The sequence below is a fragment of the Microcaecilia unicolor genome, chromosome 4 (assembly GCF_901765095.1).
Source record: "Microcaecilia unicolor chromosome 4, aMicUni1.1, whole genome shotgun sequence".
NCBI lineage: Eukaryota > Metazoa > Chordata > Amphibia > Gymnophiona > Siphonopidae > Microcaecilia > Microcaecilia unicolor.
In genome coordinates this window covers 334,339,523-334,361,136 of record NC_044034.1, presented here as the reverse complement: position 1 = coordinate 334,361,136, position 21,614 = coordinate 334,339,523, and the positions used below count along the sequence as shown (strand labels likewise).

Here is a 21,614-nt window from a genome sequence, read left to right as displayed (position 1 = left end):
GCAGCGATCTTGGGTAGGGGGGCCCGGGGGGCGGTCCTAGTAGCAGTGATTTTTCTTGAAGTGACACACCACCCAAGTTATGCTCGTTTTTTTGGTGAATTTTGACACACCAAGCTCAAAAGGTTGCCCATCACTGGTCTAACATAACGTAGTAACATAGTAAATGACGGCAGATAATAAGACGTTACTTAAAAAAACACATCCTTCACAGTCTTCTGAGTATGTATTTTCATGCTCAGACTGGAATCTACCATCACATCTAAGTCTCTCAAAGTATCATCAATTGTTATTTCTTCTCCTTCAAAAAGAAAATGATTTTGGCACATCTATGGAAGTATATGGTGACAACAATCGAATCTTTGTTTTGCTCACATTTAACTCCAAACAGTTTGCCTTCATCCAATGTCATATTCAACCTATCAAAAATATGTTTAATTGAATCATCAATAGGTAGAAGAACTTGTAGTTCATCAGCATAAAGCCTGAAATTCAGATTTAAACAATACAATAACTGACAAAAAAGGTAACAGAAATATATTTAAAAGTATTGCAGATAAACATGATCCTTGAGGAACTCCTGTATTGATGTCTTTCAACTCTGATACTTTTTCTCCTAAAGTAACACAATAATTGACTATAATTGATGTTAATTAGAGCTAATTTGCAGTTATACTACTACTACTACTATTTATCATTTCTATAGCGCTACAAGGCATACGCAGCGCTGTACACCATATACAAAAAGACAGTCCCTGCTCAAAGAGCTCACAATCTAAATATGGAATGTTGCTAGTGGAATAGCAACATTCCATGTAGAATCTCCAATAGTAGCAACATTCCATGTAGAATCTCAAGTAATAGCAACATTTCAGAATCTCAAATAGTAACAACATCCCATGTTCCACTGCACTAACCACTAGGCTACTCCTCCACTAGCAACATTCAATGTAGAAGCCTGCCCTTGCAGATCAGCAACGCGGCCGCGCAGGCTTCTGTTTCTGTGAGTCTGACGTCCTGCACATACGTCAGTCTCACAGAAACAGAAGCCTGCGCGGCCGCATTGCTAATCTGCAAGGGCAGGCTTCTACATTACTACTACTACTACTTATCACTTCTATAGCGCTACAAGGCATACGCAGCGCTGTACACCATACACAAAAAGACAGTCCCTGCTCAAAGAGCTTACAATCTAGATAAGACAGGTAAACAGAACAATTAAGGGTAAGGGAATAAAGAGGGCAAGGTGAGTAGTGTCCTCATCTTGTTCAAAGCCACTCTAAAAACCCACCTTTTTGTGGCTACTTGTAAAGCTGTACCTCTTTTTATTCTATCACAGCCTTGTTGGTGTTAACCACTGGCTTAATAAATAAGAAATTCTTGAAGCCTCTTTAGTTTTCATTGACTAAAGTGTAAGATCTGTAGAGAAGGGATGTCTCTTATATTTATCCGTATAATGCTGTATCCATTAGTGGTGCTATAGACAAGGCTTTATTTGTGGACAAAAAGGATCTGTAACTGTAGAGCAGGGGGAGGGGACAGGGGCAGGAACAACAGGCAAAAAGGGACCAGCTTAGAGAATGGTCACCTGTACTTTGCTCTTCTCTGCTCCAGGCTCACCTCCTCCCTTCCTCTTCCCTGCATGCTGCCTGGAAGGGAAGAGCTGGAGCAGAGCACCTGTACTGTTCTGGAGTCTAAAAATAAGTGGCAGGCCCATGTTCCAAGCTGTTACCCCAGGAATTAAGCCCTAGCTATAGAAATAATAGTATCAGAAGTAACATAACTCAATACAGAAAAAAACACACTGTCTCATCATATCATCCCAATACAACACATACAAACCCACAAACATTAACACCCCAGGATACACCCTCCCTATCGCAGACAGCCTGAAGATTCTCAGAGTAACTATTGACCGAAATCTTCAACTAGAGTCCCAAGCTAAAGTCACCATAAAGAAAATGTTTCTCTCAATGTGGAAACTAAAACATGTGAAACCATTCTTCCCAAGGGAAATATTTCGCAACCTGGTACAGTCAATGGTACTAAGCCACGTAGACTATTGTAACGGAATCTATGCGGGATGCAAAGAACAAATCATAAAGAAACTTAAAACCGCCCAAAAGACAGCAGCAAGGCTAATATTTGGAAAAACGCGTTTTGACAGCGCCAAACCACTCCGAGAAAAACTGCACTGGCTTCCAATTAAGGAACGTATCGTATTCAAAATCTGCACGACAGTTCACAAAATCATCTACGGCGAAGCACCGGGATACACGACAGACCTCATCGACCTGCCACCCAGAAACGCCATAAAATCAGCACGATCATACCTAAACCTCCACTAGCCAAGCGGCAAAGGACTCAAATACAAATCCACTTATGCATCCAACTTTTCCTACCTGAGTGCACAACTGTGGAACGCACTACCAAAAGCAGTAAAAACCACACTTGACCACTTGGATTTCCGGAAAGCACTAAAAACAGAACTGTTCAGAAGGGCATACCCCACCGACCCAACATTAAAAACACACAACGTAACTAAATATCGTAATGGACAAATCCTAACTCTTCCTTTCCCTCACTAAGTTCTCCCCAACTGTCTTTACCATACATGTATCTCACTCTACCATAATATCACCTTGATACTACTCACACCTTCTATTTGTTCACACCGGAATCGGTTAACGCCGATTACGGTACTATGTAAGCCACATTGAGCCTGCAAAGAGGTGGGAAAATGTGGGATACAAATGCAACAAATAAATAAATAAAGGTGAGCTTTTCTTTGCTTCCGTGACGATGTTCCCATGTTGGATGCCGAACTTTGCCCCATGTAATGTAAAAGTAAAAACAGGTGAGCAAAACATAAAATTTTCACTGCAGACTACTGGTACATGTGGATGAACAGCATTCCTCTCTATCAAGCTATACCAGAAAGGGATAATTAGCAATATCTTACATAACTACTAGAGCCTTCCTTAGAATATTTCCATACATGATATATCTAATGCTCCTCCTTCATTTAATCCCACCTACTTTCAGTCTTCCAAGTCCTGTTGTCTTAATTCAAAACCTCCTGTTTGTTCATGTGTTTCCTACCTGTCTTTAGATTATAAACTCTAGGGAGTAGGGGCTGACCATCATGTATCTCTATACAGTGCTGTGATCATCTGGTGTGCACTATACAAACCATGATAGCAATAAGATCAGAGAAGCCTTGATGGCACGTGTAGGACAAAACCTGCAGTCTAGCCTTTTTAAATTTCTGCCTCTTACGTACTGCTAGCAGGTCATCTCTTGCGCAATGGTGTAATCTGAATCCAGTTGCCTTGGAGCAGAAAATCATTTTTTTTTTCACTAAGACACATCATTCTACATGATATATAGGCAGGGATTTTCCAATGTGATGAAAGTAGGTGAGCAGTGAGCAGGAATCCCAGCTGTTGACTGTAATGAGACAGGGGAAGGAGTAACACAGAGCCACTGAGATTTGTTTAATAAATCATTGGAAACGGGAGAGGTTCCATGGGATTGGAGAACGGCGGATGTGGTCCCTCTTCATAAAAGTGGTGATAGGGAAGAAGCTGGAAACTACAGGCCGGTAAGCTTCACTTCAATTTATGGAAGCGATGCTGAAGGAAAGGATAGTGAATTTCCTGGAAGCCAATATTGTTGCAAGATCCGAGACAACATGGATTTACCAAAGGGAAATCGTGCCAAACGAACCTCATTGAATTCTTTGATTGGGTGACAGGAGAATTGAATCAGGGATGTACTACAGAAGTAATCTACCTAGATTTCAGCAAAGCTTTTGACACGGTTCCCCACAGGAGGCTCTTGAACAAACTGGACGGGTTGAAGATAGGACCCGAAGTGGTGAACTGGATTAGGAACTGGTTGACAGACAGACGCCAGAGGGTGTGGTGGTAAATGGAATTCGCTCGGAGGAGGGAAAGGTGAGTAGTGGAGTGCCTCAGGGATCGGTGCTGGGACCGATTCTTTTCAATATATTTGTGAGTGACATTGCTGATGGGTTAGAAGGTAAAGTTTGCCTTTTTGCAGATGATACTAAGATTTGTAACAGAGTGGACACCCGGGAGGGAGTGGAAAACATGAAAAAAGATCTGCGGAAGCTAGAAGAATGGTCTAAGGTTTGGCAATTAAAATTCAATGCGAAGAAGTGCAAAGTGATGCACTTAGGGAGTAGAAATCCACGGGAGACGTATGTGTTAGGCGGTGAGAGTCTGATAGGTACTGACGGGGAGAGGGATCTTGGAGTGATAGTATCTGAGGATCTGAAGGCGACGAAACAGTGTGACAAGGCGGTGGCCGTAAGTAGAAGGTTGCTAGGCTGTATAGAGAGGGGAGTGACCAGCAGAAGAAAAGAGGTTTTAATGCCCCTGTATAAGTCGTTGGTGAGGCCCCACCTGGAGTACTGTGTTCAGTTCTGGAGGCCGTATCTTGCTAAGGATGTAAAAAGAATTGAAGCGGTGCAAAGAAAAGCTACAAGAATGGTATGGGATTTGCGTTACAAGACGTATGAGGAGAGACTTGCGGACCTGAACATGTATACCCTGGAGGAAAGTAGAAACAGGGGTGATATGATACAGATGTTCAAATATCTGAAAGGTATTAATCCGCAAACGAACCTTTTCCAGAGATGGGAAGGCGGTAGAACTAGAGGGCATGATATGAGATTGAAGGGGGGCAGACTCAAGAAAAATGTCAGGAAGTATTTTTTCACGGCGAGAGTAGTGGATGCTTGGAATGCTCTCCCACGGGAGGTGATGGAGAGGAAAACGGTAACGGAATTCAAACATGCGTGGGATAAACATAAAGGAATCCTGTTCCGAGGGAATGGATCCTCAGAAGCTTAGCTGAGATTGGGTGGCAGAGCCGGTGGCTGGAGGCGGGGCTGGTGGTTGGGAGGCGAGGATAGTGCGGGGCAGACTTCTACGGTCTGTGCCCTGAAAATGACAGATACAAATCAAGGTAAGGTATACACAAAAAGTAGCACATATGAGTTTATCTTGTTGGGCAGACTGGATGGACTGTGCAGGTCTTTTTTTCTGCCATCATCTACTACGTTACTATGTTACTGAAGGCAGGGCTTGAGAGGTGTTTGGGCAGCTATGAGAAGGGGTGGAGATGGAGAGGGCAATACAGGCTAGTGCAGGAGAGTTTGAGTAAATTGGCTCCCTAGAGGTTTTTAATTTAAAAGGCCTCAAGATGGGAAATTTGTCTTTGTGGATTGCTTGCACAGAGGTTGGGTAACAAGGTCAGGGCAGGGAGTATGGGGGGAGGGGAGGGGTTGAAGGGAAGATGATGGAGGCTGAGGAGGTATATCACACTTCTGAATCTGGCGCAGCAAGGGCGTAGCCAGAAAATAGATTTTGGGTGGGCCTAGGCAAGAACTGGGTGGGCACCAAGTGTTCCCCCCACCCCCCAACCAAACAAAATATCTCAGCTGGTGAGAAAACACTTCTTTCCACCTTGGCAGTCTGCAGCAGGCATGCGCTGAAAACTGAGCATGTGCAGGTACCGGTAGCGTGGAGACTAGCATTTTTGTTACCATCAGGGGGAAGTCTTCAGCTGGTAGAGCTTGGGCTCTCCACCAGCTACCACTAAATGTGTGCTACTGTTGGGTGGGCCTGGGCCCACCCAGGCCCACCTGTGGCTACGCCACTGTGGCGCAGAGCATCCATCCTCCCTTCAGGGAGTTATAATTGTTATATATTTTAGTGTGTTGTTGAATTGTTCATGTTGCAGGTGTTGACTTTTTCACAGCAGGGTACCTGAGACATTTTTTTTTTATTATATTATTTACCATCTTTTTGAACACCCTAGCATCCTGGGCCAACGCTTTCAAGATGAAACTGAACAAAGAAAAAACTCAATGCCTAATCCTTTTATCACAACACTCTACTCTGCTCCCAACCACCCTGAATGCCCCCGACGTTACAATCCCAATATCTGACAATCTAAAAATCCTAGGAGTAACATTAGACAAACACCTAACTTTAGACACTCATGCAAAAGCCACAACGAAGAAGATGTTCAACATGATGTGGGTACTGAAAAGAGTGAAACCATTCCTCCCACAGAAAACTTTCCGCAACCTAGTCCAATCCACAGTACTTACCCATGCCGACTATTGCAATAGCATCGTCATCTGTTGTAAAGCCCAAATCATGAAAAAACTCCAAACCGCCCAAAACAGAGCAGCCAGACTCATTTTTGGTAAATCACGATTTGAAAGCGCAACACCACTTCGAGAAAAACTTCACTGGCTCCCTATCAAGGAAAGAATCAACTTCAAAACCCACACAATGATCCACAAGATCCTCAATGGCGAATCCCGAAGCTTGATGTCCAATTTGATCGATCTTCCAGCCAGGAACTGGTACAAATCTTCTCAAACATATCTCAATCTTCATCTCCCCAACTGCAAAGGCCTCAAATACAAAACCTATTATGCATCGAACTTCTCCGTTATAGGCAGCCAACTTTGGAACGCTTTACCTAGACATATCCGGAAAACCAATGAACACCTGCCCTTCTGCAAGCTGCTGAAGACTTACCTCTTTAAACAAGCCTACCCAAACGACCCTTCTTAATTCTAGTATCCAGTCCATAACACCAAGCCTGCCCACATCCCAATCCTTTCCCCACATCTTTCACTATTGTCCCACTCTATACAGCTGTGTTATCTCCGTGATACATTATATCATACTTTGTATTATCTGTGATACATTGCAACATACTTTGTATTGTCTCTCTGATACCTTGTACCATACTCTGTAAGCCGCACTGAACCTGCTATTAGCGGGAAAGAGCGCGGGTATAAATGCTACAAATAAATAAAATAAATAATTCACTCAAGGCAGTGTACAGCAAGAATAAGTCAAACATAAGCAATACACAACGCCATATGCACAGTGTGGCCCATAGTCAAGGTCAGCCCAACCATTAGGCAAGATTAGATGGGCCCTGCCTACAGGATTTTTGTCTAGCTGACATTATGGGTGACATTAGTTGGCTGGGGGGGGGGGGGGCGGGGAGCTGACTTCAAAGGCAGTACCCTAGCTATGAGTTATAGTGAGGAATTGGGGGGGGGTGTCATGTTGCATAACTACTGTGGCTGCAGAACATAGGGATATCTGCTAATAATATGAAAATGGCTCCCAGCTGAGTATGCTTGGGCGTATGTTGGCTATACTATTTGTGAAGCCTTGCCTGGCCTGTTTCTGGTCCCTCATATATTTTGTTCAATAAACCTGTGGTCTACTAATCCCCATTGAAGTTTGTGGTTGGTTAAGAGGATGATGGTGATGATGGAGGTGGTGGTGGTGAGTCTCTGATGGAAAGCGGTGATGTGTGACTCCATCTCCCAGCTGCCTGTTCCCCTTGTTACATTTCAGAGCCAAAGGGGCACATCTTTATTGCAGGGGTGTGGCTATGGGGGCCTGGACCCCCTGCAAATTTCATCTGGGCCCCTTGTTTGGCTGGCGTGGGGGGGGGGTCCCAACCCCCGCCAGCCTATGCCTTCTTCAGTGCCAGTCTCCAGCACAGCTGCGTTGGCTGCCCTGCTCTTCTTTCTTCTTGCTCCTCCTGTGCACGCTCTGGCCCCCTCCCAGCGTGAGGTCTGGCTACGCCCTGATTGCAACCCTATATGAGCCTGAAAAGATTTTTTCTATCAGTCAGCTGCCTCCTGCATGCATGCTACCCTTAATAGTAAGGCAAGGAGAGAACTTCTTGAGCTGCCTCATCGTGAACAGACGGAAACTATAAATGAGGAGCTGATATAAGTCTGGGCGGGAAGAGTATGGGCTACCCCTTTCAACGAGCAATAACTTGCTGTCAAAGCCATTTGTTAAGGGAAGAATCTATTATTAGCCTACAATCAAAGGGGAGCAAGTGTGATGATCTACGGAGGAGAGCATGAGAAGTGTAAGAGAGTAAAAAGCCAGGATACGGGCGGGGTTAGGAGGATGATCAGGGGGAAGGGATTACAAAAGGAGAGGATGGAAGGAGGAGGAGTAATAATAATGGGGGTGGCAGTAGTGTGGAGAGGGCGGAACTTAAGGAAAGGAAAGTAGTTATATAACTTCTTTGGTAGTTTCAGTGGTGATCGGGTCGGGAGGGGGAGCGGCAGAGCCTGTCTCTCTTCTGCCCTCTTTCGCTCCGGCGGTGGTCGACGGTTTCATTCAAGGAGGGAAGAGTCAGTGTGATCTGGGGATCCAGTGCAGCGACAGGAGTTATGGCCCAGTGCCCCGGGACTTAGGACCAAGTCTCGCCTGCAGCCATCCTCAGAAAGGCGGTTGGAATGAGTGGGATCCTGGGCTCAATCGCTCTCCTGTGCCTGGTAATTAGTTGACGATGTGTGCTTGTATTGCAGGGACTGGCAAAGTTATAAGCACTTGATCGCTTACTTTGGTAACTCTTTCGAGTGCATGTCTGGGTCCCAAAGGGTGTCCCGGGGAGTGGATGAGGGCCTTGCATGTCTGTGGAGGCCTGGGGTTTTGTTTTTTTTTTACACTGGAGATGTGCAGTGAAAGTGTCGTAGGAAAATGTGTCGAATAAAATCGTGCGACATTATAAGGTCGCCAAATAAGCATCGCACGCCTACCTTTATTTCAGAATGTCAATCTGTTACTAAAAGTAACATTGTTGCTAGAGTTTTATGACAAAATTAAAATGTATCGAACTTAAAACGCGAGCCAGATTTACACAAATGGGAAAAAGAAACGTTTTGGTAGTATATAGGGTCCAAAAAAAGAGAGAGCTAAACAGGGATGTAGAGTGAGACACACAGACAGGAGCGTGGAATGAGAGACACTGTGAAAAATACACACAAGGCCCAGGGCAGAAACTATGGAGTGGCACTCACTGAATCACAGCCTCACTGGTATCACCTTGCCAAGAGGCTCCTGGGCAAATTCCCTGCTTATTTCCCCTTCTAAATTTGGCTCTGGATATACAGAATGCCCGATTTGCTCCTTAGTGGCAAGCAAGCTGTACCAGAGCTCTGACCCTCCTGGAATATGTTTAAACTAGCTGTTAAGCCCGTTAAAACGGGCGAGATTTCCAGCTACCCTCCTCTCCGCCGCTCCCGCCCCCCTCCGTGCCAGGCCCCCTGCACTGACCTGAAGCGCCTCTCACCTCCGTGTGAAAGCGCTGCAGGCAGCAGCAGATCGCTTTGCTGCTGCCTGCAGCGCTGTCAGGTCAGTGCAGGGGGCCCGATACGGAGGGGAGAGGGGGGAGGTTGGTGCACGCGATGTTTGTTTCCAGGCTCCAGCTCCAGCGGCAGCGTCCGACAGTGACTCCGACTCCGTTTCCCTCTCTGTTCCGCCCTCTGACATCATCACGTCTTGACGCAGGGCGGGACAGAGAGGGAAGTCTCTACTGCACATTTGCAGGTGAGTCGGTCACTTGTCATTTATATGTTTGATATGTCAAATTCAAAAGCAATAGGTCCCGACAGCCACACAGACCCAAAGCAGGAGCGCATGCTTTAATAGATGGAGGTCTTTCAAAAACCCATTTCTCATTTAAGTATCAATCTATCTAAAGTTGCCTGAAACAAAAAAAAAAAAAATGAGGTTTGAATGAATTTAGAGTAAACAATTTGTAGTACAACTAGCCAAACCCCATCCTTTAATGTGACAAAAATAAGTTACAGAGGTTTAAACATGTAAATTTTGCAGACTGCTTATGGACCCAGGAAAACTTGCCATTTTCCAACATTTTGGATCTGCTCATTTAGTCACCTTTTCCCAGAGATGGTCACAAATAGATATAAATATTATGGATACTTAAATATATAAGCACAGGTATACTAGGGGTGTGCAGCCCAAAGCTTTTAATCTTGTTTAGTTTCCAGTGTCAGTCATGGGAATTCTTGTTTTATGGGTTTTGTTTTTTTTTCCATTTTGGGGGTAATGTCAGAATGAGTGTGTACTGTTTCCAACATAGGATAATAAATAGAAATAAATCAAAACGGAAAAGAAAATAAGATGATACCTTTTTTTTTTATTGGACTAAATATATTTTTTTATTACCTTTCAAAGGTAACCCTTCTTCAGACTGGAAATAAGCAAATGTTTTTTTTCTGATCTGAAGAAAGGTTATCTTTGAAAGCTAATCAAAAACGTATTAAGTATCATCTTTTCTTTTCTTAGTTTTGATTTATTTCTATGTATTACCTTTTAAAAGTGCACTAACACGGCAGGTGTCAATCTCGAGTTTGCATAGAGCTCTGGTGTCGCTCATTCCCCCACGTACATATGAGACATTAAAAGAGGCATGGAGCAAAGATTTGGGATATGAGCTGAAAGGCATAAATTTTGCAAAATTGATAAAAGAAATACCAAAGCAAGTAGGTGGGGCAGAGTTGCAGGAGAGTCAATATAGGGTAATCCATAGGGGGTACATAACACAGGTACAAGCGGTAAGAGCAGGATGGACACCTGATGCCCAATGCCCTAAGTGTTGTAGAGATAGTAATACCTTTATGCATGCATTTTGGAGATGTGATAGAATAAAATTATTTTGGAGAGCGATGCAGAAATATCTTGAACATCTGTTAGGGCAAAGACTGCTCCCTTCCTGGAGAGGAGTGTTTTTGAATAAAAGTGATGCTTATGGGATTTCAGACAAAAATATGGAGATATTTCTATGCAAGGCATATGCAGTGGGGAAAAAATGTATATTAAGACATTGGTTGCAGGTAGATCCACCCTCTTTTTGGTATTGGAGAAATAGGCTGCATGAATTAATGCTGTGGGAGGCCAGGGAGGTCTCTGGCAATCCCAAGAAAAGAAAGAGGTTTATAGATATACTAGTAAAAAAGGCCCGTTTCTGACACAAATGAAACGGGCGCTAGCAAGGTTTTCCTCGGAGTGTGTATGTTTGGGAGAGTGTATGTGAGAGTGACTGTTTGAGAGTCAGAGTGAAAGTGTGAGTGTGTGAGAGAGAGAGTGAGTGTGAGTGTGTTTGTGACAGAGTGTGTGTGTGAGAATGAGAGTGTGTGCAAGTGTGTATGTGAGACACAGTGTGAGAGAGAGTGTGTGTGTGTGTGGGCGAGAGAGAGAGTGTGTGTGAGACACAGATTCTCTGTGAGAGTGAGTGTATGAGACCAAGCGAGTGTGTGAGTGAGTGTGTGGCACATAGAGAGTGAATGTGATACAGTGTGAGATAGAGTGAGTGAGAGTCAGAAAGACATTGTATATGAGAGAGAGAGTGTGAGCCCTGCCCTCCCAATCCATGCCCATCTGTGCCCTGCCCCCTCCATTCATCCTTTTCCAGCAATTCCCCTCTCTCCCTGAGCCCTGCCCTCCCAATCCATGCCCAACCATGTTCCTCTGTCACCTGCCCCCTGCATTCATCCCTATCCAGCAATTCCCATCTGTCCCTGAGGCCTGCCCTGCAATCCATATCCATCCATGCCCATCTGTCCCCTCCATTCATCCCTATCCAGCAATTCCCCTCTCCCTGAGTCCTGCCCTTCCAATCCATGCTCCTCTGTCACCTGGCCCCTCCATTCATCCCTATCCAGCAATTCCCCTCTCTGCCTGAGGCCTGCTGTGCAATCCATATGCATCCATGCCCATCTGTGCCCTCCATTCATCCCTTTCCAGCAATTCCCCTCATCCTGAGTCCTGCCCTTCCAATCCATGCCCATCCATGCTCCTTTGTCACCTGGCCCCTCCATTCATGCCTATCCAGCAATTCCCCTCTCTCCCTGAGCCCTGCCCTCCCAATCCATGCCCATCCATGCTCCTCTGTCCCCTGCCGCCTGCATTCATCCTTTTCGAGCAAGTCCCCTCTCTCCCTTCCATGACCCCCCCTCGCATCCATGCTCCTCTCTCTGCCATGTCCCAGCCTGGGCCGCCCTCTTCTCCCCCCCCCCCCCCTTCGCATCCATGCTGTCGTTTCTCCCCTGCCCTCCCGCTCCCATTGTTGTACTTTAGTGGCCACCCTCTTCTCTCCCCCCAACATGTGTGGTTTTTTTTTTCTTGTTTTTAAATTTACCTCCGTGGCGGTTCCGGCAGCGAAGCATCAGGGAAGGAGGCGGTGCTCCCGACGTCTAGGTTTCCCTTCGCTGTGTTCCGCCTTCTTTTGACGTCGAGAGCGCCGCCTCCTTCCCTGACGCTTCGCTGCCGAGCGATGCGATTGGTTGAGTGTCATTGCTCCGCCCTCGATGTCATCACGGTTGACGCGTGGGCGGGGCAGACACAATGCGATCTCACCCCCTTCACTTAGAATGTTGGCTAACAGAGGCTTCATTAGAACGTTGGAGGTGCGTTTTATATAGAGAGATGGGTTAAGTATTTGCAAAATATCTCCCACAAAGCAAGAAGTGCCGTGCTCAATAAAATTGGCACGCCCTAGCAAATGGGATGCTCAGCAGAAATGTACTCATGTATAAGACTGGAAATTCCTGTAATAGCCTCTGGAAGGAATAGGTACCATGAAGTAAGAAGTTTAATGTGCAGCTGTTTCTGGGGGGGGGGGCAGGGGGGGAGAAAATGTAAAAAAATGTCCTATAGGACAAGTCCATAAACCGCTACTAAACGGACTTGGAAAAATCCAAAATCCCAGGAATAACATGTATAAAATGTTTGTACGTTTGGGAAGCTAGCCAGGTGCCCTTGGCCTGGATTGGCCGCTGTCGTGGACAGGATGCTGGGCTCGATGGACCCTTGGTCTTTTCCCAGTATGGCATTACTTATGTACAGTTAAGATGTATGTATACACATATGACTTGCTATTATGATCACAAAGGGTTTGACTTTATTGCTTTTATTCAAAATGTTGAATCATCAATAAAAAATCGTTGAAACATAAAAGTGCACTAACACGGCTACCGCACCACTTTATTTATTTGGATTTTGCTCACACCTTTTCCAGTAGTAGCTCACGGTGAGTTACATTCAAGTACACTGGATGTGATCAACCTAAGATAAAAATTCCCAATTTTTTCCCCTGTCTTTCTGGTTTCAAAAAAACTACATGACACAACTTGGGAAATACTATTTAGAATGAATAAACTCTTAATGTCTCCATGTTCAAGTGTACAGTGCTGCATACATCTAGTCGCGCTATAGAAATAAGTAGTAGTAGTATGCGCACGTGCCTGGATATTCAAAAAGATTTAACTGGGCTGCAGAGGCTACTGGCTGTCTAGCTGTATTCAGCAGCACGTGATAGAGCAGTACTGGAGCGGGGGGGGGGGGGCGGAGTCGTGGCAGAGCTGGAAGAAAATGTGGGTGTTATCAGTGCATTCCTTTCTGCCTGCTTAGGCACATGCTTAGAAAAACACTGACCTGAAAGCTTGTAATATTTAAAAGTATGAGGACCAGTTATGCATTTTTACGAATTGTTTAGATTGTTGTCAGAAGGAATCATAATTCATGAACTTAATTCTCAGAATCATGGGGCCTGAAAGTTTTTAATTGGGGGTGGGATTGGTGGAAGGCTGAAGGGGTTGTCTAAGGTGCATAATATCCTTTTGCCTGACCTGACTACATTTTTGTAGAGGGAGCATGTATACAGAGTGCATGCAGCGTGCTTGTAGGTGTATGAAACGTACACCGCAAACCATGGGTGAATATTGTATGCTTAGGAAGAGGGTACGTCTCTGTGTGTAGTATCTTTATCGAGTTTGCACATCTTGGGTTAATATATAAAACACATTCTTTCCAATCTGCACGCTCTATACGTGTAAAGTAACAAAAGAGAGGGTAAAACAGTACACAAAAACAAGCAAAGAAAAAAAAAGCACAGCTGGGCCTTCAAGACTGAGACAAACTAAGAGGCCCAGATGCACAAAACCTAACGAGCCCACAACTTGCGTTTTAAACTGGTTCCAGCCAGTTTAAAACGCAAGTAGTTCACCCCGGGCATGCACTAAGGGCATTTTCCCTGCCAGGGTAGCAGGCAACGAAAACGGAATGCAAATGATTGAAAAGCTATTATAATGAGCTGCACTACCGTTTTTCTGATTCCCTTACCGTAGGAACCCTAACGAGATGTCTGACCTCTTGTTAGGGCTCCTGTGAGGGAATCGGAAAGGAAAAGGGCCTCCAAAAAAGGTAAAAAAAAAAAAAAGCAGGGGTCGTCCTTTAAGGACGTACTCTCCCTGCGCTTCTGAGAGACGTCTTTTTTTTTTTTTTTTGCAGTTTTTTGTTCTGCCGGCGCTCGTGTTTTTTTCCCCCTTCTTGAAGTCTTCGCCGCGCCACTTACCCCTCCACAGCGAAATTTTTCTATTTTCCTGGTTGCCGGAGAATCGGGACGTCCCTTTAGATTAGGCTCCTCTTCCTGGTCTCTTCAGCCAATCAGAGCGCGTTTCGCTGACAACAGCCAGTTAAGCCCGCTTTGATTGGCTGAAGAGACCAGGAAGAGGAGCCTAATCTAAAGGGACGTCCCGATTCTCCGACTCAGGTACCAAAGGACTAGAGAATGCAAGTGAGCTACAACGAGTAGCTCATTTGCATTCCCTATCGTTGATGCATTCCCGTTCCCTACCGATTCGCTATGGAATCGGTAGGGAACGGGAATTACCAATGTCTTCAATGCATCTGGGCCAGAGTCCTTTTATCCTGAAAGATCCGAAACTGGCCGTGTTTTCGGTGTAAAGACGCCTGCCTCAGGGGTCTATTAACAAAATATGTAAAAAAAGACAATCGTATATGTAAATATCATTTACATAAGAAGTAATAATGATAAAAAATTTCTTAATTGTAAGAAATAATATACATTATAAAAAGCAGATATCTATATACAAAAAAATACAAAATATAAGGGTACCAACCACCATACCTCAAAACAGTCATATAAATAAAAGGAAAACACCTTAAAATATTTTATGTGCATGCAAATAAAATCATATTTCTTGGGATATGTGCATACAAAGTAGTGATGATGCCCTAAAGTGTCTAAAGTTTACATACAATTGTGACAATTCAATATCATAGCAAGTGATTTAAACACACACACACTGTGCTTAGTGTTGTGATGGAAACCAATCCTGTGCAGACTGTGTCATGAAAAAAGAAGAAAGAGAAAAGCAAAAGCCCACCGATCTTACACAAGGTCACGATATTCTTAGAGGCACTGAAAAAAAGGAACAATATAAAAACATGTTCCTTGCCGTATTATGGCTTCCTACCAAAAAAAAAAAAAAAACCCACAAAGGGGGAGAAAAATAAAATCTATAAATAAAAAGCGGCAAACTATTCATTACACATAACATAAATAGGTATAAAAAGACGTCAAGGTGTAAAGTGTATATGAGAAAAGCAAAAGCATAGTCCTGAATTGATACAAAATAAAGAGGTGTTGCCAACATGATATAATATATAGAGGGGCATTTTCGAACGGGGCCGGCCATCTCTAAGGGCGCCCATCTCAGAGGACGGCGCTGCGAAGGGGCGGGGCCAACCGTATTTTCAAACAAGATGGCCGGCCATCTTTCGTTTCGAGAATACGGTTGGGGCCGGCCAAATGCCTTGGATTTGGCCAGGTTTGACATGGCCGGCCTCGTTTTTTGCCAATAATGGAAACCGAGGCCGGCCATCTCAAAGCCGGCCAAATCCAAGGCACTTGGTCGTTGGAGGGGCTAGCATTTGTAGTGCACTGGTCCCCCTGACATGCCAGGACACCAACCGGGCACCCTAGAGGGCACTTCTAAAAATTAAAAAAAAAAAACCAAAAGCTCCTAGGTGCATAGCTTCCTTACCTTGGGTGCTGAGCCCCCCAAAACCCACTACCCACAACTATACACCACTAGCATAGCCCTAAGGGGTGAAGGGGGCACCTACATGTGGGTACAGTGGGTTTCAGGTGGGTTTGGAAGGGCTCACATTTTCCACCACAAGTGTAACAGCTAGGGGGGGTGGGCCTGGGTCCGCCTGCCTAAGTCCACTGCACCCACTAAAACTGCTCCAGGGACCTGTATACTGCTGCAATGGACCTGAGTATGACATCTGAGGCTGGCAAATAAAGTTTTTAAAGTTGTTTTTTTTGAGGGTGGGAGGGGGTTAGTGACCACTGGGGGAGTCAGGGGAGGTGATCCCCGATTCCCTCCGGTGGTCATCTGGTCAGTTTGGGCACTTTTTTGGGACTTGAACCTGAAAAAAAAGGGACCAAGTAAAATCGGCCAAATGCTCGTCAGGGCCAGCTTTCTTTTTCCCATTATCGGGCGAAGCCGGCCATCTCTTAAGCACGCCCTGGCAAGCCCCTGTCCCGCCTTCACTACCCTTCCGACACGCCCCCTTGACATTTGGATGGCTCCGCGACGGACTGAAGTTGAGGCCGGCCAAAATCAGCTTTCGATTATGCCGATTTCGCCGGCCTTGAGAGATGGCCGGCCATCTCCCGATTTGTGTCGGAAGATGGCCGGCCTTCTCTTTTGAAAATAAGCCGGATAGTATAAAATTCACCGGAGATCATATGTCGCTCAATTTAAATGCATCCAGCTCAAACTCAAAAGATACCGGTTTATCATAATAGCGTCATAGTAAATAACCATGATACGATATTTCAAACTGCAACCTCCTTAATGTAATGTCTCATTAATTGAAACGCCCTACAGTGAGATAACAGCTGTGAAAATCGGTGATAACAGCTGTGAAAATTGGTGAAAACAGCCCATAAAACAATAAACGAAATAAAAGTCTGGGCTAATATATACATACATATATACACACACACATATCAACCATAACCAAGACAGCACAATGCCTCTAAAGAAGAGTGTAGATGTAATAATAAAAACAGCAGATAGCTTACCCAAGAAAAGTAAACGCTAGTATCCACACTTTCGTGGTAAACGCTGTTGGTTAGAAAAACTGCCAAGTAAGAGTATACATGCGCAATCAAAAGCCTATAAGCCCTTACTGAAGTGTCATGAAATGACGTGGTAAGCGAGTGATGTCATAGCCTATTATATGCTCAAAGCCACGAAATAAAAAACCGATAAAAATGTGATATAAAAAAAAAAACATCATAGCATCTGTTAAAGAATGCAAATAGGTTCGTTACCTTTGAACCATATGGAAACATCTTTAATACTCAAAGCCATAGTAAGGAAAAAGGGGGGGGGGGGGGGGGAGGGGAAGGAAGTGGTATAAGCGTCCGTCAAAAATTGTGCAGATAAGTACTGCAAAAAGCACTATATGAGGAAAAGGCACTAAATAGCTTATATACAGATGTATAAATCAAGAAAATCATAATACATTATATCTCAAACAGACCAAAATAGTGATGAGCGTACAATAAAAGGTATTATTGCAGACACAAACAGAACGTTAAATGTATAAAAAAAATGGAAAATAGCGCATTGTAATTCTAAAAATACATGTGTACATCATTTATATAAATCTTGCATTATAAAACAAGTTCCTTATGAAATCACACAGTCTGATGAGACAAGATCTTATATTTGTTAAACTCTGTAATAAAATATTATCAATGTCTCCTCCCCGCCATGTGCTTTCACTAATTTAAATACACAGAAACGGAGATCTACAAAGTTATGGGAAAAATCATAGCAATGTTTAACTAAGGGTGCCTTCATATTGCTTCTCCTGATGTTACTTCTGTGTTCAGTCTTCCTTGTCTTGATCTTCCTGATAGCTTTACCCACATAAATGAGCTTACAAGGGCATAAAATGATATATGCAACACCTTCTGTACTACAGTCAGAGGAATGCCACAAGGGATAAGCCTTGTGTGTGTGTGGATAAACACAGTAATTGATATAGAAGATGAACATACTGAGCAAGATCCACAGGGCTTGTGTCCTGAAATTGGCGGTGCTGCTTGTGCACGGGGGAGGGCAGAGGAGGCCACAATCTCTTTGATGTTCTTACGAGTATGAGCGACTGTCAGCCATTGATCTTGAAAACAGCTATACCCCTCCAATATATACCAATGCTTTCATAGTATCTTCTTAATAGCTACTGAGAGATTTGAAAATCTCAAACTTCAGACAATATTAGGCTTCCTTTGCTCTTCATGTTTGCAAGTAGCTGATTCTTATCTGCAGCTTTAGCTTTATCTATCCCCCTGATAATACAATCTGTAGGGTAACTCCTATCTTGGAATCTCATAGCCATAGGCACCACCTGTTGTTCAGATTCAGTGTAATTGCTGCACAGTCTTCTTAGTCACATGAATTGAGCATAAAGGCAGATTTTCTTTGAGGTTCCTGTTATGATAGCTTTGAAAATGAAGAAAATGATTCTTATCAGTAGGTTTCCTGTATATCGTAGTGGTGAAACTGTATGTGTCTTTTAACAATGTCCAGGAAGGGGATCTCCTTAGTGTCATAATGCATCGTGAATCTTAAATATTGATTCAAACTGTTTATGTATGGAATTCCTTAAGTTTCTCAATAACACCAGCACATCGTCGATGTATCTCCTCCAGAACCTTAGTTACTACTACTACTACTATTTAGCATTTCTATAGCGCTACAAGGCATACGCAGCGCTGTACAAACATAGAAGAAAGACAGTCCCTGCTCAAAGAGCTTACAATCTAATAGACAAAAAATAAATAAAGTAAGCAAATCAAATCAATTAATGTGAACGGGAAGGAAGAGAGGAGGGGGTAGGTGGAGGCGAGTGGTTACAAGTGGTTACGAGTCAAAAGCAATGTCAAAGAGGTGGGTTTTCAGTCTAGATTTAAAGGTGGCCAAGGATGGGGCAAGACGTAGGGGCTCAGGAAGTTTATTCCAGGCGTAGGGTGCAGCGAGACAGAAGGCGCGAAGTCTGGAGTTGGCAGTAGTGGAGAAGGGAACAGATAAGAAGGATTTATCCATGGAGCGGAGTGCACGGGAAGGGGTGTAGGGAAGGACGAGTGTGGAGAGATACTGGGGAGCAGCAGAGTGAGTACATTTATAGGTTAGTAGAAGAAGTTTGAACAGGATGCGAAAACGGATAGGGAGCCAGTGAAGGGTCTTGAGGAGAGGGGTAGTATGAGTAAAGCGACCCTGGCGGAAGATGAGACGGGCAGCAGAGTTTTGAACTGACTGGAGAGGGGAGAGGTGACTAAGTGGGAGGCCAGCAAGAAGCAGATTGCAGTAGTCTAAACGAGAGGTGACAAGGGTGTGGATGAGGGTTTTGGTAGAGTGCTCGGAAAGAAAGGGGCGGATTTTACGGATGTTGTAAAGAAAGAAACGACAGGTCTTGGCGGTCTGCTGGATATGAGCAGAGAAGGAGAGAGAAGAGTCAAAGATGACCCCAAGGTTTCGAGCTGAGGAGACAGGGAGAATGAGAGAGCCATCAACAGAAATAGAAAATGGGGGGAGCGGGGAGGTGGGTTTGGGGGGGGAAAATGAGAAGCTCGGTTTTGGTCATATTTAATTTCAGGTGGCGTTGAGACATCCAGGCAGCAATGTCAGACAAGCACGCTGAAACTTTGGTTTGGATGCAAGGTGAGATATCAGGGGTAGAAAGGTAGATTTGGGAGTCATCAGCATAGAGGTGGTAGGAAAAGCCATGGGATGAGATTAATGAACCAAGGGAAGAAGTGTAGATAGAAAAGAGGAGGGGACCAAGAACAGAACCCTGGGGTACGCCGACAGGCAGAGGGATAGAAGTAGAAGAGGATCCACCAGAGTGAACACTAAAGGTGCGGAGGGAGAGGTAGGAAGAGAACCAGGAAAGGACAGAGCCCTGGAATCCAAGTGAGGACAGGGTATCGAGAAGTATGCTGTGATCGACAGTGTCAAAAGCAGCGGAAAGATCAAGAAGAATGAGGATGGAATATTGACCTCTGGATTTAGCCAGTAATAGGTCATTGGAGACTTTAGTAAGCGCAGTTTCGGTTGAGTGGAGAGGGCGAAAACCAGATTGTAATGGGTCAAGAATAGCATGTGAGGAGAGAAAATCAAGGCAGCGGCGGTGAACAGCACGCTCAAGTAATTTGGAGAGAAAAGGAAGGAGGGAGATGGGTCGGTAATTAGAGGGACAAGTAGGGTCAAGTGAAGGCTTCTTAAGGAGAGGTGTGACCACAGCATGTTTAAAGGCAGCAGGGACAGTCGCAGTGGAAAGTGAGAGGTTGAGAATGTGACAGATAAAAGGAATAAGAGTAGGAGAGATGGCATTAAGAAGGTGGGTGGGAATGGGATCAGAGGAACAGGTGGTACATTTTGAGGAAGAAAGGAGAAGTGTAGTTTCCTCAATAGTAACTTCAGGAAAGGAGGAAAGGGAATGAGGGGAAGGAGAGAGAGGGGAACGGACTAGTGGAGGGAGAGCTGGTGAGGTAGAGAAAGCAAGGTTTATCTTTTGAACCTTGTTGTGAAAGAATTCAGCAAGGGTCTGAGGAGATAGTGTTGGGGGAGGGGGCACCTTGAGGAGAGAGTTCAATGTGGTGAAGAGAAGTCGAGGATTAGAGCCAAGAGAGTTGGTCAGTTGGATATAATAATCCTGTTTGGCACGTAAAAGAGCAGATTGGAAGGAGGTCAGCATGAACTTAAAGTGTAAGAAATCAGCAAGGGCCCGAGATTTCCGCCAGAGGCGTTCGGCGGAGCGGGTACAGGAACGTAGGTAGCGGATATTAGAAGTCAGCCAAGGTTGGGGTTTTGTACGCCTTACAGGGCGGGTCATCAAAGGTGCAAGAGTGTCTAAGGCAGAGGATAGAGTATTGTTGTAAGAAGAAACAGCCTCGTTGACAGACGTGGATGGTGCCACAGTAGAGAGGAGGTTTGAAACATGGGAGGATAGAGATGAAGGGTCAATGTCGTGAAGATTCCTAGATAAATTAGATAGGATAGGACGGGACTGGGAGGGAGGAGATTTAAGTGTGAAAGTTATAAGATGGTGATCAGAGAGGGGAAGATCGGAGGCAAGGAAACTAGAGGGTGAACAGTTGGAGGAGAAGATGAGATCAAGACAGTGACCATTTTGATGAGTGGGGGAGGTGGAGCATAGTTGGAGATTAAAGGACGACGTTAAAGCGAGTAACTTGGAAATATAAGAGTTGGAAGGATCATTAGCAGGAATATTAAAGTCACCAAGGATGAGAGAGAGGGAGGAAGGATCATGGAAGAAGGCAAGCCAGGCATCAAAGTCACTGAGAAAGGATGAAAGGGACTTATCAGGGGGACGATAAATGACCGCTATTCGAAGAGGCAGAGGAGAGAAAAGGCGGATAGAGTGGACTTCAAAGGAGGAAAAACAGTGAGATTGAGGTGGAAGAAGGGGTTGAAATCTGGAGGAGGGAGAGAGAAGTAGTCCAACACCGCCCCCACGGCCAGCAGGGCGAGGAGTATGTGAAAATAGATAACCGCCATGGCACAGGGCTGCGACTGAAGCAGAGTCATCAGGGCAGAGCCAGGTTTCTGTTATGGCGAGCAGATGGAGGTGACGCGAGATAAAGAGGTCCTGGATATAGGGGAGTTTGTTACAGATAGAGCGGGCATTCCATAGGGCGCAAGAGAAGGGCAGAGAAGAGGAGGGGAGTAGAGGAATAGAGATGAGGTTAGAGAGGTCACGGTGAGATCTGTAGAGTTTGGATAATAGTTGGTGAGGAGGGCCAGGATTGGGATTGATGTCACCAGCTGAGAGTAAGAGAAGGAGTAAAAGAGAGCGGAGGAGAGTAGG

General features: G+C 44.7%; 1 protein-coding gene across 2 annotated transcripts in view; it reads left to right on the top strand.

Annotated features, from left to right (window-relative positions):
* Positions 1–8,124: 8,124 nt before the first annotated feature.
* Positions 8,125–21,614, top strand: part of LOC115469421 (tumor necrosis factor receptor superfamily member 10B-like) — a 43,393-nt gene continuing 29,903 nt past the window's right edge. For both annotated transcript variants that reach the window (XM_030202048.1, XM_030202047.1), the window contains exon 1: positions 8,125–8,365. In XM_030202048.1, coding sequence (XP_030057908.1) covers positions 8,327–8,365 — 39 coding nt within the window. In that variant the 5' untranslated portion in view covers positions 8,125–8,326. The remainder of the gene's footprint in view (positions 8,366–21,614) is intronic.